The sequence below is a fragment of the Pararge aegeria genome, chromosome 24, assembly GCF_905163445.1.
Source record: "Pararge aegeria chromosome 24, ilParAegt1.1, whole genome shotgun sequence".
Classification (NCBI taxonomy): domain Eukaryota; kingdom Metazoa; phylum Arthropoda; class Insecta; order Lepidoptera; family Nymphalidae; genus Pararge; species Pararge aegeria.
Window position 1 is genome coordinate 926,621 of NC_053203.1, and position 17,344 is coordinate 943,964.

At 36.9% G+C, this 17,344-nt stretch overlaps 1 protein-coding gene across 1 annotated transcript; it reads right to left on the reverse strand.

The window, feature by feature from the left end:
- Positions 1 to 983: 983 nt before the first annotated feature.
- On the reverse strand, positions 984 to 11,391 carry LOC120634533 (trypsin 3A1-like). The gene is made up of 6 exons (XM_039905216.1): positions 11,322 to 11,391; positions 4,561 to 4,706; positions 3,821 to 3,948; positions 2,614 to 2,869; positions 1,829 to 1,978; positions 984 to 1,175 (listed from the first exon to the last, which is right to left on the reverse strand). The coding sequence occupies exons 1-6, from the start codon at positions 11,380 to 11,382 to the stop codon at positions 1,023 to 1,025; spliced, it is 894 nt and encodes a 297-aa protein (XP_039761150.1). The 5' UTR covers positions 11,383 to 11,391; the 3' UTR covers positions 984 to 1,022.
- Between the last annotated feature and the right edge of the window lie 5,953 nt (positions 11,392 to 17,344).

Consider the following 17,344-nt stretch of genomic DNA (forward strand, 5'->3'; position numbering starts at 1 on the left):
TAACATCTGGTAGGGAATATTTTCAAGGCAGACATTTTTTCTTTAAGCTAAATCAAATTGACAGGTTCTGAGAATAGTTCTAATCTGTCAATTCAGCGCATTCACAGCGACAATTTCCTTGATATGTATTTTTAGTCGGCCATAGAACGTATTAACACGTTCTATATATTTCCAAAATGATTGAATAGTCAGTGGTTGTTTTTCATTAAGTGGGCGATATCCATCAATTAAGTACGACTCATTTATAATTTATCTATTTATTATTATTAATTAGAACGGCCAAAAACCAATTAAACTAATTAAAAAAATAAAAGAACAACACAACAAAACGGAAAAAATATAATTAACAGATATTAAAAAGAAAAACTAGAACAAATTAAAATAATTAGTGATCAACTTTTACACCGAATTCTCATTGGTTACAGACATTCGCGCATGATCTTTATCCATTCATCAGCAAACATATCGATATCAGGTTTAGCCTCTAGAACAGCATTGATCGCAGACAGTGTGCGAGTTATTATCTGTAGAACATATTACCGGCAAAATATACGAAACTTCATGGGCGGAGCTACCAAAATTATCTTTGACTTTGATTTATCACCCTACATTTATCAAAGCCTAGTTAAAAGACCCAAACTGGGCGTACATTCGTTACGTTATATAATTAAATTTATATTACAAATATTGTATTATAAATGTAACATTATGTATTGTGCTGAATAAACTAAAGTGGAAATTGAGATTTGTATGACGGAATTAGCATCAACATTGTCCGGGTCCACTTGCTTTATATGTTTCCTGAGATTGCAATTAAAAACTCTTTATTAACCATCGTAAGAAATGTTAGTAATGTGATTTTTTTATAGTACCTGTCGGAACAAGCAGATGGCTCAACTGACGGTACATAAAAAATACGTCCTAAAAAGTGTCCATAAATCTGGTATAGGTGTTAAGCGTCTTGTGCCTGGAATTACACCGGCAACTTTGCACGAGCTCTGTCACAAAAAGCTTCGCAGGGTTTACAAAGGCAGGCCGGTGACGGATCGGATCCACTCTCGGGCCATGGGCACGTTGGAATAGACGCCTGGCCGCCTGGGGGCTGCGCAGCCCACTCCGTAGGATACCAGTCCCACCAGCTTGGCGTTGATCACCACGGGACCGCCGGAGTCACCCTAAACAATCCTTTTATTAGTAATGATCATTCGTGAAAGCTAGACAAATATGAGCTGTGCAATTTAAAATTTCAAATCTTCCACAATTCACGTAGCTTGGAACACAGCTCCGCTCTCATGTCCCGCAAGAGAGAAAAATGATTGTAGATGTTGATGTTGGAAAAGAGCAACTGCTGAGTTTTATGAGGCTACTTCTTGGAAGGAATCTGCTTTCCAAACCAGTGATAGAGTTACTACAAACATAAATATTTGACGTTTCAAAAGGGAATTTGAATGACGGGAAACTGTGCAACGGTGTTCAAAACTTTGGGGTTTACTGACTATTGTCACCCCGTCTCCTAGCACGATGAGCCACTGAATCCAGAGTTCAAGAAAATTAGCAGAGCCATCCCATATATGGCTGCAGTACTCGACTGCACGACTGAACTTGAGCATGGTTCAGGCTAAGAAGCTGCTCAAGCGTTAAGTACCACTTAGAGCTGCCAAGTTTTTAGCCAACAGTTTTAGCCTTGCGATCAACTTTTTTATTGTTCTGAGTTGATGTGCTGTGTGGTGATCGAAGATCAGAAAACAGTTGAGTGAAAACAACAACCACCCCTTCTCTTCCCGCGAGTTTCGTGCGAGATGATCTGTTGTAAATGCTCAATCTTTACCTGGCAGGAGTCCTTCTCGCCCGAGACGTAGCCCGCGCAAAACATCCGGGGCGTGATCTTGTCGTAGTTGCCTTCCGGCATCTGCCTGCACTCGCTACGCGCCATGACGGGCACGAATACGCGGTGCAGGTAGTCTTGCATGCTGCTTTTCTAAAATAAAAAATAATAATTAATGACAACAGTATCCACAATTATTTCAGTATCTTTTAAGTTATCCTTTTCTGATGACCTCCCTGCTGCAATGATGAGCTTTGTGATCTTAAATGAGAGAGTTCGCAGGTTTGATCCCATCGTCATGGTCATCAGTAATTTTTTTTTAATTTACTCCAAGTTACCTTTTAAAACATTAGTTCTAATCGATGATGTAGGCTAAGATGGAAGCGGTCTAACCCGTTAGTGTTTTACCGGCACGCTAAATCACTTGGTGGCTCATCTTTATCTACAGGTTGATAACTAGCCATGGCCGATGCATCCCATACCTGAACCGACAATTTTTTTTTAAATTCAAAAATTTCCCTCACCGGAACCCATTAAAACACAGCAAAACGCGGCAGCGCTCACCACTACGCTTCAAAAAATATATATTATTACGTTTTTCACTCGTTTACGTTACTCTACGTCTTTTCAACTAACCTTATGCCAAAAATAAAATTGGCTTGATTTTGATGGATGCTTAGTAAGGGCGTAAAGGAAAGACGAACGAACAAACAAACTTTCGCATTTATAATATTAGTATAGATTTAATTTCAAGCCTTGAAATCACTGAAACAATAATCTAGACTTACTTTGTATTGAAGGTGTCCCCACCCACTAATGGACGTCATGGCACCAGCCTTGACGTCACTCTTTGTGCCAATAGCTATGGGTCTGGAGACACTGCTGACCGGAATGGGAGTCTCCAGCAGCAGCAGCTGGTAATCGTAATCGTGGGAGTGAAGGTTGGACGTGTTCCACAGCGGGTGCACAAAATGGGCGCACACGTGATATGGCACTCCCTCACTTCTGAAGGTTGAACCGGCGTACACGTAAGGTTCTTTTGCTCTAAAAAAAAAAAAGAGGAATCTAATTCTAGCTGATATTGAAAAAAGTTACTAAAGGGTGTTATTTTAGAGGTTTGTATCATCTTCAACATAAACCCATTAATGCCACCCTAGGCCTAGTATATAAGTACTTTTGAAACGTCAAATCGGTTTGATTTGACGTTTCAAAAGTACTTATAAACTAGGAGTACTTGAAATAAATGAATTTTGAATTTTGTATTTTGACGCCAGAGCCTTACCCACTAGGCTTTCACTGTTTTTTCAAAGGTTTCGATAAAACACATAAAATAGTTTTAAGGACATGCATTGTGTTAATTCGAGCCACCTCGTCGGGAGTATGGGGCCCGATTGAACCTTTTATTCTTATCCGTCTACCTTAGGGTAGGAGAACGGACTGGAACAATCCGTTATTTTTATAATCTCTTAGAAACTAAACTTAACGGGAAATTTATCGTAACATTCTTACGATAATGATGTCAAATCGTAAAAAAAACTTGCTACTATATTTCAGAGCTAGTCAATAAACATGGTGGTAATAACCCAATGCCTTAAAGGGCTTAGGGTGAGAACTCAGTTAAATACCATTAGCGTTTCAAAATATTTCGCACATAATAGTAATTTAAGTACACATTATATTGGTGGTATTATTTCTGGTCTAATGGTCGCGTAATTCTGGTTTAAAATCGCTCTAAATGTAAGATAAATGTAGGTACATGTTATAGTCAAGTCAAGTCAAATATTTCTTTATTCAAATAGGCACATAGATGGCACTTTTGATGCGTTATTATATACAAAATGTGTACATAGCAGTGAGTAGTGATGGCGATAACTACAATCGTAAACTTAAAACTAAAGCTACGAGGGTTCCAATCGCGCCCTGGTCTAAGAAGAAGCCCACAACAAACTTAGCCGGGTGTTCAATTACTTATATATAGGGTAGAGAATTACTTACTTACAGTGAGCTGCCGTGATAACCCAGTTGGGCGCGATGAGGGTCCCCCCGCAGTATTTTCCATACATGACTTGGTAAGGCACATCTTCAATTGAGATCTTCTGCCCGCCGACAATCCTCCAACGGATCTGGACGAAGAAACAGATTTGCCATTATCACCACAATCATTATCAATGAACAAGGAGAACCAAGGTCACCGACTCAAAGGATAAGCAAGTTAAAATGGCAGTGGGCGGGTCATATTTGTCGTAGGACCGATTGCCGTTGGGGAGTGGAGACTGCGAATTCGTAAGCGCAGTGTGGAACGCGCTCAAGCCCGCTGGACAGATGACCTACATAAGGTGCCTGGAAGCGGCAGGATGAGAAAATCGGAAAGGCTATGATCAGCAGTGAGCTGTTGATGATGGTTTATTATCAACAAGAGTGATAAGGGCCGTAGTCCACCACACTGGTAAATTGTGTATTAGAAGTTTTCAGAAGCAGTGCAAGTTCAGTGGTTAGAGCTTCTTTCGTGGTGACCGAGTTCGAACCCCGGCGCTTCTCACTATTTAGAGTTCTGTGCGTTCAAGCAATTAAAATGTTTCACTTACTTTAACGGTGTAGACGTTGTGTGTTAAACGACAAGAGCCCCCGACACGCTTTTGACGACCTCTGAATATAAGTAAGAGGGCCCGGGTTCGATTCCCGGATTCTCAGACTGAGAAGGGTGTGGCCCCATTTGATTCAATCTTATATCTTACATTAACTGCCGCGTTGGTGGAAGGCTCCTCTCCCGCAAGTACCTCATGGAAGTACCGGTAGTTACGCGGAGGCACCACTCTTCTTACAAATATCTGGTGGTAGCTCTCCACGCAGGTTGGAGTCAGGAGTCCTACTGGTGCTCTGACTAGAAAGAAAGGAAAGTAATAAATATATTTTTAAAAGACTTTTTTCTTTGTCTAACAGACAAATGAGAATGAGAATTATTATCATATAAATACAGATTGAAAAAAAAAATTGTCAAATTTTTATTTTGCATTCCATTACAAGTTAGCCTTTGACTGCAATCTCATATGATGGTTAAAAATTCTGCAATCATAGGTGGTAAGACATGACGTGTTGGGGAATTAGGGTTTTAAAAACCCGTAACCCTAATCGTCTTCTAAGCGACTTCGTACTGGAACGCTAAATCGCTTTGCAGCACGTCTCTTATAGACGTGATTTGGTGGTAACCAAACCAGATTAATAAAAAAATCAGTACTTATAATTAAATATCTTCTATATTTAATTGCTTGCCGGGGATTGAACCTGGGACCTAGTACTTATAAGATCACCGTCGCACATATATGGGATTTTTTTATAGTAATAAATGTCAGGAAATGCAAGGAACACGGCTAACAATTATATTTTAATTAATAGGTATATTTTATAATGATAATTTTATTTTTTACAGATTTGTATTTCATACAATTTGTCTTTTATTTGTTGAATTTGTCTTTTATAATTTAATCTGACGTCACTAAAGCAGTTGGCGCGTAATTACGAATTCTGTGTCATAAAGACTAATACGTGATCGTGAGACGCGTAATAACCAATAAAAAACTGTACAGATGAATCTGATTCAGTTTGCATGGTTTAGGTAAAGTGATTGTGATAACGCGGTCTCTGAGCATGCAAATATTTGAAAATACACGTGTAGGCAATGTGATATGCGCGCTGTTTATATGTTTATATGTGTATGCCAATTAGTGTCACTGATAATGGAAACCAGATGAAATTCAATAATAGTACTTGTTTAAAACAAATGCTGACTTCTGTAAGAGGATTGTTTGATGCCAATAGTAGCACACTCGTACGAACATACCTATATGTTAACATAATATGAAATTAAGTGGAAAGTCATGATCCCTTGCTAATATTTTAAAGCAAAAGTAACTCGGTATGTGTTTCACGCTTTCAAGTCCAAACAACTGAACCCATTTTGTTGAAATTTGATAAAGAGATAGACTAGACCTTGAGAAAGGATATATACTACCTTTTAACGCGTAAAAAACGCATGAAAATTGGAAAAGACGAACTCGGTCACCAATAGTTAACTACTATTTAAAATTGTAATATAAAACCCAAACCCAAATCTTTCCTGTGAGAGAGCCCTTTGCCTAAACCCGGCAGTGGGCTTTTATTTACAATTTCCTTGGAGCAAAAATGGCCTCTGTTACTCTCCGTCCTTTCAACTAAGTTAGAACGTGAAGGAAGGACAAACAAACAAACACACTTTCGCATTTATAATATATCTTAAAAGGAAACATTATACACATTCTGTGTATTACTGAGCATTGGCTCACTGGTGCACATCCAGCAGTTATCTTAAGGAATTTCAAAATGTCAAGTGTGTTCTTCAGAAGGACTGCAATTCATGGTGGGTCCTTAATTTTTGTACACAATAATATAACTTGTAAGGAGCGAAAATACATAGTTAGTCTTTCTGTTGAACGCACTGTAGAACTATCTTGTGTGGAGCTGGAGCGATTTATAATAGTGTGTGTATATCGTCCCCCCTCAGGTGATTTTAGCCTTTTTGAGGATGTAATGGAAGATGTGCTTAAGCGATTGTCTGTATCCACAAAAAAAGCAATAGTATGCGGGGATTTTAATGTTGATATTTTACTTAGTAATGCAACTACGACTAGGTTGCTAAACTTATTTAAATGTTTTAATTTAAATTATGCTTTTAGTGAACCTACTAGAATCACAGCAACCTCAGCATCGTGTTTAGATAATATTTTTCTCAACTGTGATATCTTAGGTAAATCGATAATAACCAACTTAAGATCAGATCATTGTGGCCAACAAATTACTGTTTTGAATAATATAAACAAAGATAAACATATCGTCAAGTGTAGGCCGATAACTAAGAGCAAATTGACGCGATTCAAAGGTGAAATATCATCCAAAATTCCTGCCCTTGTCTTTAAGAACGGTCATCCTGACAGCATTTATGGTACGCTCTTTAATATCATAGAAAATGAATTTAACAAAATATTCAATTTCAAACATATAGATTTCAATAAAAAAATAAAGTTTAGCGATTGGGCAACTATTGGCATATACAAAAGTAGAGATAATTTGTATGAGCTCTATAGTGAAAAACAATATAACCATACTCCAGCTTTCCTACAACACGTAAAAATGTACTCTAAAACGTTTAAGAACGTTTGCTTTCATGCTAAGTCGCTATACTTTAATGATCAAATCATAAAATCGGATAACAAAGTACAAACAACCTGGAAAATTGTTAATAATGAAACTGGGAAAGCTAAATCTCGCAACGTAAACTTTGAATTAATTATTAATGATAATAAAGTTACCGCTGACAGTGAGGTTGCAAGTACCTTTGAAAACTTTTTTCAGAGTGTTCCTATTTTGTTGACTGATTCACTTAATTCTTCACCTACTGCAGCTCAGAGTTTATTGAGGAACAACGTTAATGAGTGCAACGTTTTATTTAATTTTAAACATATATCTGCATATGATATAATAAAGAATTTTAAGTTGTTGAAACAGAAAAAAACCGGTGATTTATGGGGTATGTCTGTAATGGTAATATCTAACATTATAGACGTTATTGCCCCTTACTTAGCCATACTTTTTAATGAATGTGTTGATAGAGGTACTTTTCCAAATTTAATGAAACATAGTAAACTTATACCTCTATTTAAATCTGGCAATAAAAACGACATTAACAATTACAGACCCATTTCAATCTTACCAGCTCTTAGTAAGTAGTCAGTCTTTGAAAAAATTATATTAAATCAACTTTTGAATCACTTCAATGTAAATAACTTACTACATCCGGAGCAGTACGGTTTTACTAAAGGTCGTAGCACCACGGATGCAGGCGCTAAACTTTTAAAACATGTGTACGATGCCTGGGAACGTTCGCAGAATGCCATTGGTGTTTTTTGTGATCTATCCAAAGCATTCGATTGTGTCGATCATAAAACCTTGCTTCTTAAACTAGCCCATTATGGTATCAAAAACGTTGCACTAAATTTGGTTGCCTCTTATCTCAGTGACAGAACCCAAAGGGTTTGCATAAAAGACATTAAGTCACAGGGGTCGGCTACGTCAATGGGTGTCCCACAGGGTTCAATCTTGGGTCCCTTTCTATTTTTGGTGTATATAAATGATCTACCACACCATGTCAGTGAAACCTGTGACATTGTACTGTTTGCTGATGATACATCTCTAATTTTTAAAACTGATAGAGGTAGAGACAACTCTGACGATGTAAGCCGTGCTATGTCGCATGTGTCGCACTGGTGTACTGTCAATAATTTACTTTTAAATGCAAAAAAAACTAAGTGTGTGGAATTTATTTTACCAAATGTAAAGAAAGTTAATAAAAATATAATAATAAATGGAGAATCACTAAAAATGGAAGATTCCACAGTTTTTCTGGGCATGACCTTGGATTGTAAGCTTCAGTGGGGTACCCGTATAGATACACTAGCAGGTAAACTAAGCTCGGCTGCCTACGCCGTCAGGAAAATTAGACAGATTACTGACGTAGAAACAGCAAGACTTGTTTACTTCGCGTACTTTCATAGTGTGATGTCTTACGGGATCTTATTATGGGGCAAAGCTGCTGATATTGAAACTATATTCATATTGCAGAAAAGAGCTGTACGGTCAATATATAAACTTAAATCACGTGAATCCCTCCGTGAAAAATTTAAAGAAATTGGTATACTTACGGTAGCCTCACAATACATTTATAACAATATAGTATTTGTAAGACAACATATTAGTCTTTATAAACAAAAAGTGGATATAAACAGTCGACTTACAAGAAATGGTCATAAATTAGTGACATCTGCATATCGTCTGCGAAAGGTGCAGAAGTCATTTGTGGGATTGAGTATACGCTTTTATAATATGATTCCTAAGGTAATTTTGGACCTACCAATCCATAAGTTTAAAGAATGTGTTAAAACACATTTATTACAGCGAGGTTATTATACAATTGATGAGTTTCTTAATGACAAGGTTGCTTGGAAGCATCCGGCTCCGCTTTCATCTCTCACAAGATAGAAAAATGAATGTTAAAATATAAAATGTAAATTTTTGATGTTGGAAAAGAGCAACTGCTGAGTTTCTTGCCGGCTTCTTCTCGGTAGAATCTGCCTTCCGAACCGGTGGTAGAGTCACTACACACGGACAGACTTGACGTTTCAAAAGTGCTTGTGTTAGGCCTACTTGAAATAAAAGAAATTTGAATTTTTTGAATTTTTTGAATTTTGAAAAGAACGGCGTTTTTGGGAAAAAACTAAAAATAAATTAAATGCCCCTATTCAAAATTAGCACAAGCAAAGTCCATAAAAATATATACCACATAAATGTCTCTAAAAATATTTAACCATCTGCCAGAATTTATTATGAAAATCAAAATTAATTTAGAAATACCTCATAAAGCTTGCACTGCTTTTATTCCGTAAAGGACTTTTTTAATTTTGAGCATCCCCAATAAAATTGGGTTCCCTACTATACGAAAATTATTCGAATTAAAAATGGCTGCGCCCAAACTGGGTGTACATACGTTACATTATATAATTGAATTAATTTTATATATTGTATTATAAATATAATATTATGTATTGTGCTGAAAAAATGAAATTGAAATTAGTTAGGATTGCTTGAATTAAAATAACCTCATAATTCCCACATGCAAGAGGTGCCGGAGATCGCCATACTCGACTTCGAGGGTAAATAAAACTATCTGTGATACAAAAATAAAGATCCCGTCAGCAATGCGAGTTGTCGGGGAATATTGATGTAATGTAAATATCGTAACTGATGTCTGTTGTCCGATCGTGATTGATGCGAGCGAACCGTTGCCGCTGTACGCCGGGAACCGATCGTGATTTATACGATTCCTATTCCAATATCATATTTTTAATTTACCGAAGTGTTTCAGCGCCGTTTGGTGACGTCACATCGGAATACAGTTTTCAGCAACTCTCTTATTTTTGTTGTCGTACGAGGCGACTAAGGAATAACAATTTAGGTATTCCCCACACTAAGTGAACTGTACCCAAATAAAAGGGGTAGGCCATAAAACAGACTGTGGGTGTCACCGGGTAGGCTGGCACTTTCTTCTAAAAATTCTTATTGCAATTAATATACTAAAATGCCAGTAATGAGAGTTATTTTCAAAATACTTAACCATAAAATTTAATACAGTGTTAATGAACATTTAAATGACAATTTGATTTGAAATCTTTGGGACTGTTATTATTATTTCCTTAATTAATTTCTTTTATTTATTAAAATAAGTTTAGGTATTATTCAGTAGAATCAGAAAAGATTGGTACTGTTATTAGATTTGATAAGTAGACTCACTCACTCACTGACTTATCACGAAATATCAGGAACTATAAAGCCTTCAAACTTGAAATTTGAAAGTTAGGTTGCTTCCAGGATGCAGTTGTCAGCTAAGAAACGATTTTGAGAAATTACCCCCTAAATAGATTCTCTCTAAATAGAAATATAGGTTGGAAGTTTGTATAAAAGTCCTATAAATAAATAAATAAATTAATAAATAATAAATAAATATACTACGACAATACACACATCGCCATCTAGCCCCAAAGTAAGCGTAGCTTGTGTTATGGGTACTGAGATAGCTGATGAATATTTTTTTATGAATATAATACACATAAATACTTATAATATACAGATAAACACCCAGACACTGAAAAACATTCATGTTCATCACACAAACACTCTCCAATCTGGGAATCGAACCCACGGCCTTGGACTCAGAAAGCAGGGTCGCTGCCCACTGCGCCACTCGGCCTATGGTTTTAAAGTAGATACATGAAATCAGCATTTAGGTAATCAGCTTTAAATAATAGACATCTATAAATTAAATTGGAAAATGTTCAAAGGGGCGGTTAAAATAGGGGATGAAAGTTTACGCATATTTTTTATTACTAGGCCTAAAAACCTGAAAATTATATAATTTCTTTTAAATCATAGACATCAGTTTATAAAAAGTTTTACGAAAACCTACCCCTAAAGCGGTAAAATAGGGGTTGGAAGTTTGTACGAAAATCCAATGTTTTTGAGGTTAGAGGCGTTCGCATTTTTGACGATCTCCCTGGCGCAACGGTGAGCTCTGTGAATTTAAGTAGGAGTTCGGTTCCGGGTTCGATTCCTGGCAGGGGCAGTTTGGGAATTGAAATTTCAGAATTTTCTCCGGTCTGGTCTGGTGAGAGGTTTCGGACGTGGCTAGTTACCTCCCTACCGACAAAGACGTGCCGCTTAGCGATTTAGTGTTCCGGTGCGATGACGCGTACAAACCGATTAGGGGTATGACTACCGTACTACCTAACAGGTTAGCCTGCTACTGTCTTTTACTGGATCATCACTAACTACTAGGTGAGATTGCAGTCAAGTGCTAAATTGTAGTGGAATACATAAAAAAAATATAAAATCAAAAATTCAAGTATAACCTTACCCTCTTTATTGGACACATAGCAGAGCACGCTCAGAAACACACAAACCTGTAAGCTACACATCTCGTAACACCGAGCACCCGAAACCGACTGTCGGAAACCTTAACCAAAGCCAGCTATAACTAATGCTTCAGAACCAATCGTGCCGTCATAGTCTTTGATAAGGGTACCTAATTAGAGCCGTACACAGCCTTCTAACTTTGTATGGAGGTAATTCTTATTGACGACCTTCCTGACACAGTGAGCGCTGTGCTTTAAAGTTGTTGATCCCGGGTTCGATTCCCGGCAGAGGTGATTTGGGAATTTATAATTTGCACTGGTCCTGTGGGTTTTGCTAAAACCTTTTTTTGATGATGAAGATAAAGTGATGATGGTGCTAAGATGGTAGCGGGCTAACCTGTTAGGGAGTATGGTAGTATACCTACCCCTAATAGGTTTCCATGCAATTTTGCGTGTGTCGGCCTGGTGGGGGGCTTTAGTTGTGGCTGGTTACCACCTTGTTTAGTACGTGCCGCCAAGCGATTTAACGTCCCGGTACGATGCCGTTTAGAAACCGATGGGTATTGGTTTAATTCAACTGTCACACTCCGTATCAGATTAGCCCGCTACCATCTTAGACTTCCCAGGAGGTTGCTATAGAACCCAATGCACAAGTAATCTATTGCTCGCATATCACAGTGATTCATTGCTTCAAAATTCCACACATAAGTTTTAAATTACTTTTATAATTTTTACTTCGATGATTTTATTTACACTTGGGTGAAATATCAAATTTATATGTCTTTCAAATGCATACAAAAAATTCGGTACCGACCGGATTTGAACCTGAGACTCTCTGGCAACCGCTGCTATAACGTTTCCCCAGTACTAAGTCAATAAGCGTTGATAACCCAGTGCGTAGGCCTTCAACTGCACTTTCGGAAAACCACGTTCGAGAAAAGCACGCACCCCTAATTTTTCTAAGTCATGTGCATTTTAACCAATTAAATATCACTTGCTTCAACGGTGAAAAAACATCGTAAGGAAACCTTCATGCCTGAAAGTTCTCCATAATGTTCTCAGGTGTGTGGAGCCCATCAATCCTAACAGAGCCAGCGTGGTGGACTACGGCCTTAACCCCTTCTCCGTGCCCTGGTAATTGGTTGATATGACGTTGATATGATGAAGGCTCTCATACCACCGATGCAAAAATTATAATATGCCTTTTTTTTTGTATGTATCTGAAACCAGCCACCTTCTGAAGTTCATAGGGTCAAGCATCGTAGCCTCAGATTACTTACTCTACTACAGATCTCTCATAACATAGAAAAATTCTGAAAATTGTATACCGTAAAACTACGTTGAAAAACAGCAATCTTCTGGAGTTCCTTGCCGGATCTTCTCGGTAGAGTCTGCCTTCCGGACCGCTGGTATAGACACTACAAAGAGGCTGACTCAACGTTTCAACAGTGTTTAAAAACAAGGCCTACTTGAAAAAAATGAATTTTGAATTTTGGCTTAGTACCGTTTACCGCCGCAAGAGTGGTGTGATCTAACACACGTATGTGGTTTAAGATCTTTATTTCTCAAAAGAATTACAAAAAATTCGCTTAGTTGAGAAAGCATTTAACTTAAAAATAAAACATGTTGTGAGCCTACACTATAGAAGGTACATATAAATCTATAAAGCATAACATAAAAGCTAGCTAAAAGAAAATGTTCGTACAATCGTGTAGTTTCACAAATATTACCGAGCAAAAACATACGACTTAAACAAAGATACTTATACTGACATATTATTTAGCAAGTAGAATTTTAATTTTTTCTTAAAAATAAACGTAGATTTAGCTTATTTTATATCAGATGGCAGTTTAGTATAAACTGCCATACTTATGTACCTCTTTTCCAGATACAAGTGGACAAGCTTGGTATTTGCGGGATCTTGTTTGGTAATATGGTGTCTGTGTACAAAGGCAAACCAGCGGACAGAAAGCAGGAGCAGAATTTTGTTAAATTAAAAGCTTCTCGGTTCTGTGAATCATGTTAAAGAGCATACTGTTTATTCAACTATTCACTGAGAGCGAGGGATTTGTGTTGTCTGTCTGTGATATGATCTGCATATCGTCAGCGAAAGGTGCAGAACTCCTTTGTGGGGTTGAATATACGCTTTTATAACATGATTCCTAAAGTAATCCTGGACCTACCAATGCATACATTTAAATGATGTGATAATACATTATTATTATTATTTTTTTTTTTTTACATTATTATAAATTTGATGAATTTCTTAGTGAGAGTTCAGCTTGGAAGCAACCAGCTCATCTCCCGCGAGATAGAAAAATATTGTAAATGTTGCTGTTGGAAAAGAGCTACTGAGTTTCTGGCCGGATCTTCTCGGTAGAATCTGCTTTCTGTACCGATGGTATAAAGAACAAACGGACATACTTGACTTTTTTATGAATTTAAAATGCATATTTAAATTTTAGGAACCGACAGGATTTGTACCTGCGACTCTCCAGCAATCGCGGCCTGAGCGCTTTCGCCAATTAAGCTACGGCTCTCCTACCGTCGATGCCGAAATTAGATTACACATCAGTCTTATAGCGCCGTAGCGTCATCTAGTAGGAAAAATTGCAGTTTCGATCTACTTTTTCAAAGGTCCATATTACAATGAGACACGTTTGAAACAAGACATTTTTATATGCATTTTGAATTTATAAAATTGATAATTCCTCCTAGTGAAGGAAAAACACTAATAAAAATAATAAAATTATTAGACATACTTGACATTTCAAAAGTGCTTAAAATATAGGCGTTCTTGAAATAAATAAATTTTGAATTTGAGAATGTGTATGCTCTGACATAATCAGAAGAGTTCTCGTGAAATAAACTTCGAAAATGACGCGGACGTGACGCGCTTAAAGCATTGCGTTCTTCAAACAGGCAATAGTCATTACCTTGCGAAACGTATCACCATCTTTATTATTAGTCACCCTTCACCAACTCACTAAAAAAAGTCAGTAAGTAAAAGTCTCTTCTCAGAATGAGAAGGGTTTAGGCGATACCTCCGCTACCACGCTGTCTCTGTCGCTGTCAATCTTGGAATTTCTGATGTTTTTTTTTCTCACTCATAAAAAGCTATACTATTACTAATACTAATAATAAATAAATATACTACGACAATACACACACCGCCATCTAGCCCCAAAGTAAGCGTAGCTTGTGTCATGGGTACTAAGACGACTGATAATTATTTTTATGAGTAAAATACATAAATACTTAGAATATACATATAAACACCCAGACACTGACAAACATTCATGCTCATCACACAAACATTTTCCAGTTGTGGGAGTCGAACCCACGGCCTTGGACTCAGAAAGTAGGGTCGCTGCCCACTGCGCTAATCGGCCGTCAAATTAATTTGCCGTTAATTGATACTTACAAGAAATCTGAAAGTTTCCGCGCAGACTTAAGGTTTCCATTTATAAAATACAAAAAAGTTTTATATTGACGATAAGGGACAACAGCGTCTTCTGTTGTTTTCTTCTTGTAAAACTACCATATACGTCGTATGGTTCATCGCTGTCCAGCCATCGTGGTGATTATGGGCAAACCCTGTAGTTGTGAGAGGCCTTTAGTCCAACAGTGGACTCTATAGGTTTTTCATAACTGACTATAATAATAATTTCACCACAACACTATGTATCTAGTTAATATCTGAAACAAGTTTGATCATTTTCCCAACAAAAGACCCATACCTGATATTGGCGTCGATTGCAAAATTAACTAATTAATTTCGCAAATAAGGTAATTCGATGCGTGAAGATTAATTCACATGTTGTATACATTAGGCAAGCTGATTACAGCTTACACGAATATTGGGGCTCGTTCATCTAATTACGTGTTGATAACAACGCGTTATGGATCTGATTACAAAATCAGATTAATTTTAAATAGGCTAAAAAGATAAAGCACAAGAGCAAAACAGAGCTTTCAATCTATATATATAAAAATGAATTGCGATTTGTAACTCTAAATCTCGAGAATGGGTGAACCGCCAATCCGTTTATTTAGGTCTTGAAATATTCGTGGAAGGTTTAAACGAGGAGAAAAATATTTAAAACGACCGTTGTATCCTACTTCCTACTAATATTATAAATGTGACAGTTTGTATGGATGGATGGAGAGATGGATGTTTGTTACTCTTTCACGCAAAAACTTCTTTACCAATTTGACAGAATTTTGGAACGGAGATAAATTATACCCTGGATTAACACATAGGCTGCTTTTTAATCCGGGCAAATGTACGGTTCCCGCAGGATTCATAAAAAACAAAAAACTGTGTACGAATACGCGGGTAACAGCTGGTTTGCCTGTTTTTAAGACTTTATTGGACCCTTTAGCTGGATAGGGTATACCGGGCAGTATGACGTCGGCCAGGTCCACTAGTATAGTATAATATTATTCACTAAGAGCGTGACTTATTTTTATAAGCGGTAATAGCCTAGTGGCTAACGCTTCGGTTTTCCTTTCGTGAAGGCCGAGTTTGAACCCCACACGCACAACTAACTTTTCAGCAATTTAAGCAATTTAAATATCGCTTGCTTTAACGATAAAGGAAAATATCATGAGGAAATCTACTAACCTGAGACTTCTGCATAATGTTCTCAACTGCGTGTGAAGGTTCCAAAAAACTGAAGACTTGGCTAATCGAGAAGGCTTTCTACGGTTATAATGAATTCTTGGAAAATAAAATATTGAGAAGATTGACTTTACTTTTTTGCAATTATAGAATAATATTATAACGAATTTATGAATCCTCTACATTGGAGCAGTACGTGAGTCGGTGTTTCATCTGCCTCCATTCACGACGACGACACGATTTTTTCCGACTTAGTTTTAGTAGTTTGGTTGTTAGTCGTGTGGTTAGGTTTGTAATTATAGAATAATATTATAATAAATTTATGAATTCATATACATTTGCATGATATAATTTATTATTTAATAAATAATATGTGACGTATAATATTAATATTTATGAATAAATGACTATTGACTATTACTCACTTGTTCAGTGTGGTGGGCTACGGCCTTAACCCTTCTTACTCTGAGAAGAGAACCGTGCCCAGTAGTGGACCGGTAATGGGTTGATGAAGATGATTCTTGTCTGCAATCTCACCTAATAATGGAAGTTAATGTCGCGTTGAAACCGATTAGGGTACACCAGAGGTTAGCCCGCTATCATCTTAGACTTCATCTTCACCCACCACCCGCTGAGATTTCAGTTGCTTACTTGCAGTTGAATAAAAAAACTTGTGAACGAATACAGGACAATGTCAGTTAGTGGCAATAGTCGTAGATTCTCCCGACCTCGCGCCCCGGAACACTGTAACAACATCGGACCTTCCCCGGGATCGTAAACCCTCGCTATAACCCACGCCCCTCCGACCCTCCCCAGACTTGTTCAAAACTGCCAGAATCAATTTGTTATCACAGCACGTTTACATTTTCCCTATACTATTAAAAATATAACTTTTTCTGTTTTACTGCACCCAAGCCTTGACAGTTTATTTAGCTTTAAGGCGAAATTAAACTTAGAGTAATATTTTAAAATTGTTTTTTTTTTTTAATTTTTATCATTATTATCATTTGTTTAATATTAATTTCTTTTACTCTTACTATTTTTGCTTTTAACGTAATTTAATTATTTTTAACTGTACTTACTTTAATGTTGTGTATACCTGTAAGTGATAACTGTACTCGAACTATAAACTATAATCTAAAATTACTAATGATTATACAGCGCATCGTTGGTATATCTAATGAAATAAATAACTAAATAAGTCTCTTCAAAAATGCATTGTTACAGTAATTTTGGAAAGCGGGTGACTACTAGCGGGTTAAGAGCCAGAGGTTTTACTAACTGATTAGTAGTTTTACAAATTTACTTATTTACGTCTCTGCATACTTTGGTGCATGGATGTAGGATAGGATAATAGATATTAGATAAAAGTTTGTATGGAAAAATTTAATCTATACTAAT

What these genes read in the sequence shown, in the direction of transcription:
- LOC120634533 (XM_039905216.1), bottom strand. Translation starts at nt 11,382, where the DNA reads ATGTGTAGCTTACAGGTTTGTGTGTTTCTGAGCGTGCTCTGCTATGTG. An exon ending in CCACCAACGCGGCAGTTAAT is followed by an intron (nt 3,949 to 4,560) that starts GTAAGATATAAG and finishes TTCTTCGTCCAG; the next exon opens with ATCCGTTGGAGGATTGTCGG. An exon ending in GGGGACACCTTCAATACAAA is followed by an intron (nt 1,979 to 2,613) that starts GTAAGTCTAGAT and finishes TTTTTATTTTAG; the next exon opens with AAAAGCAGCATGCAAGACTA.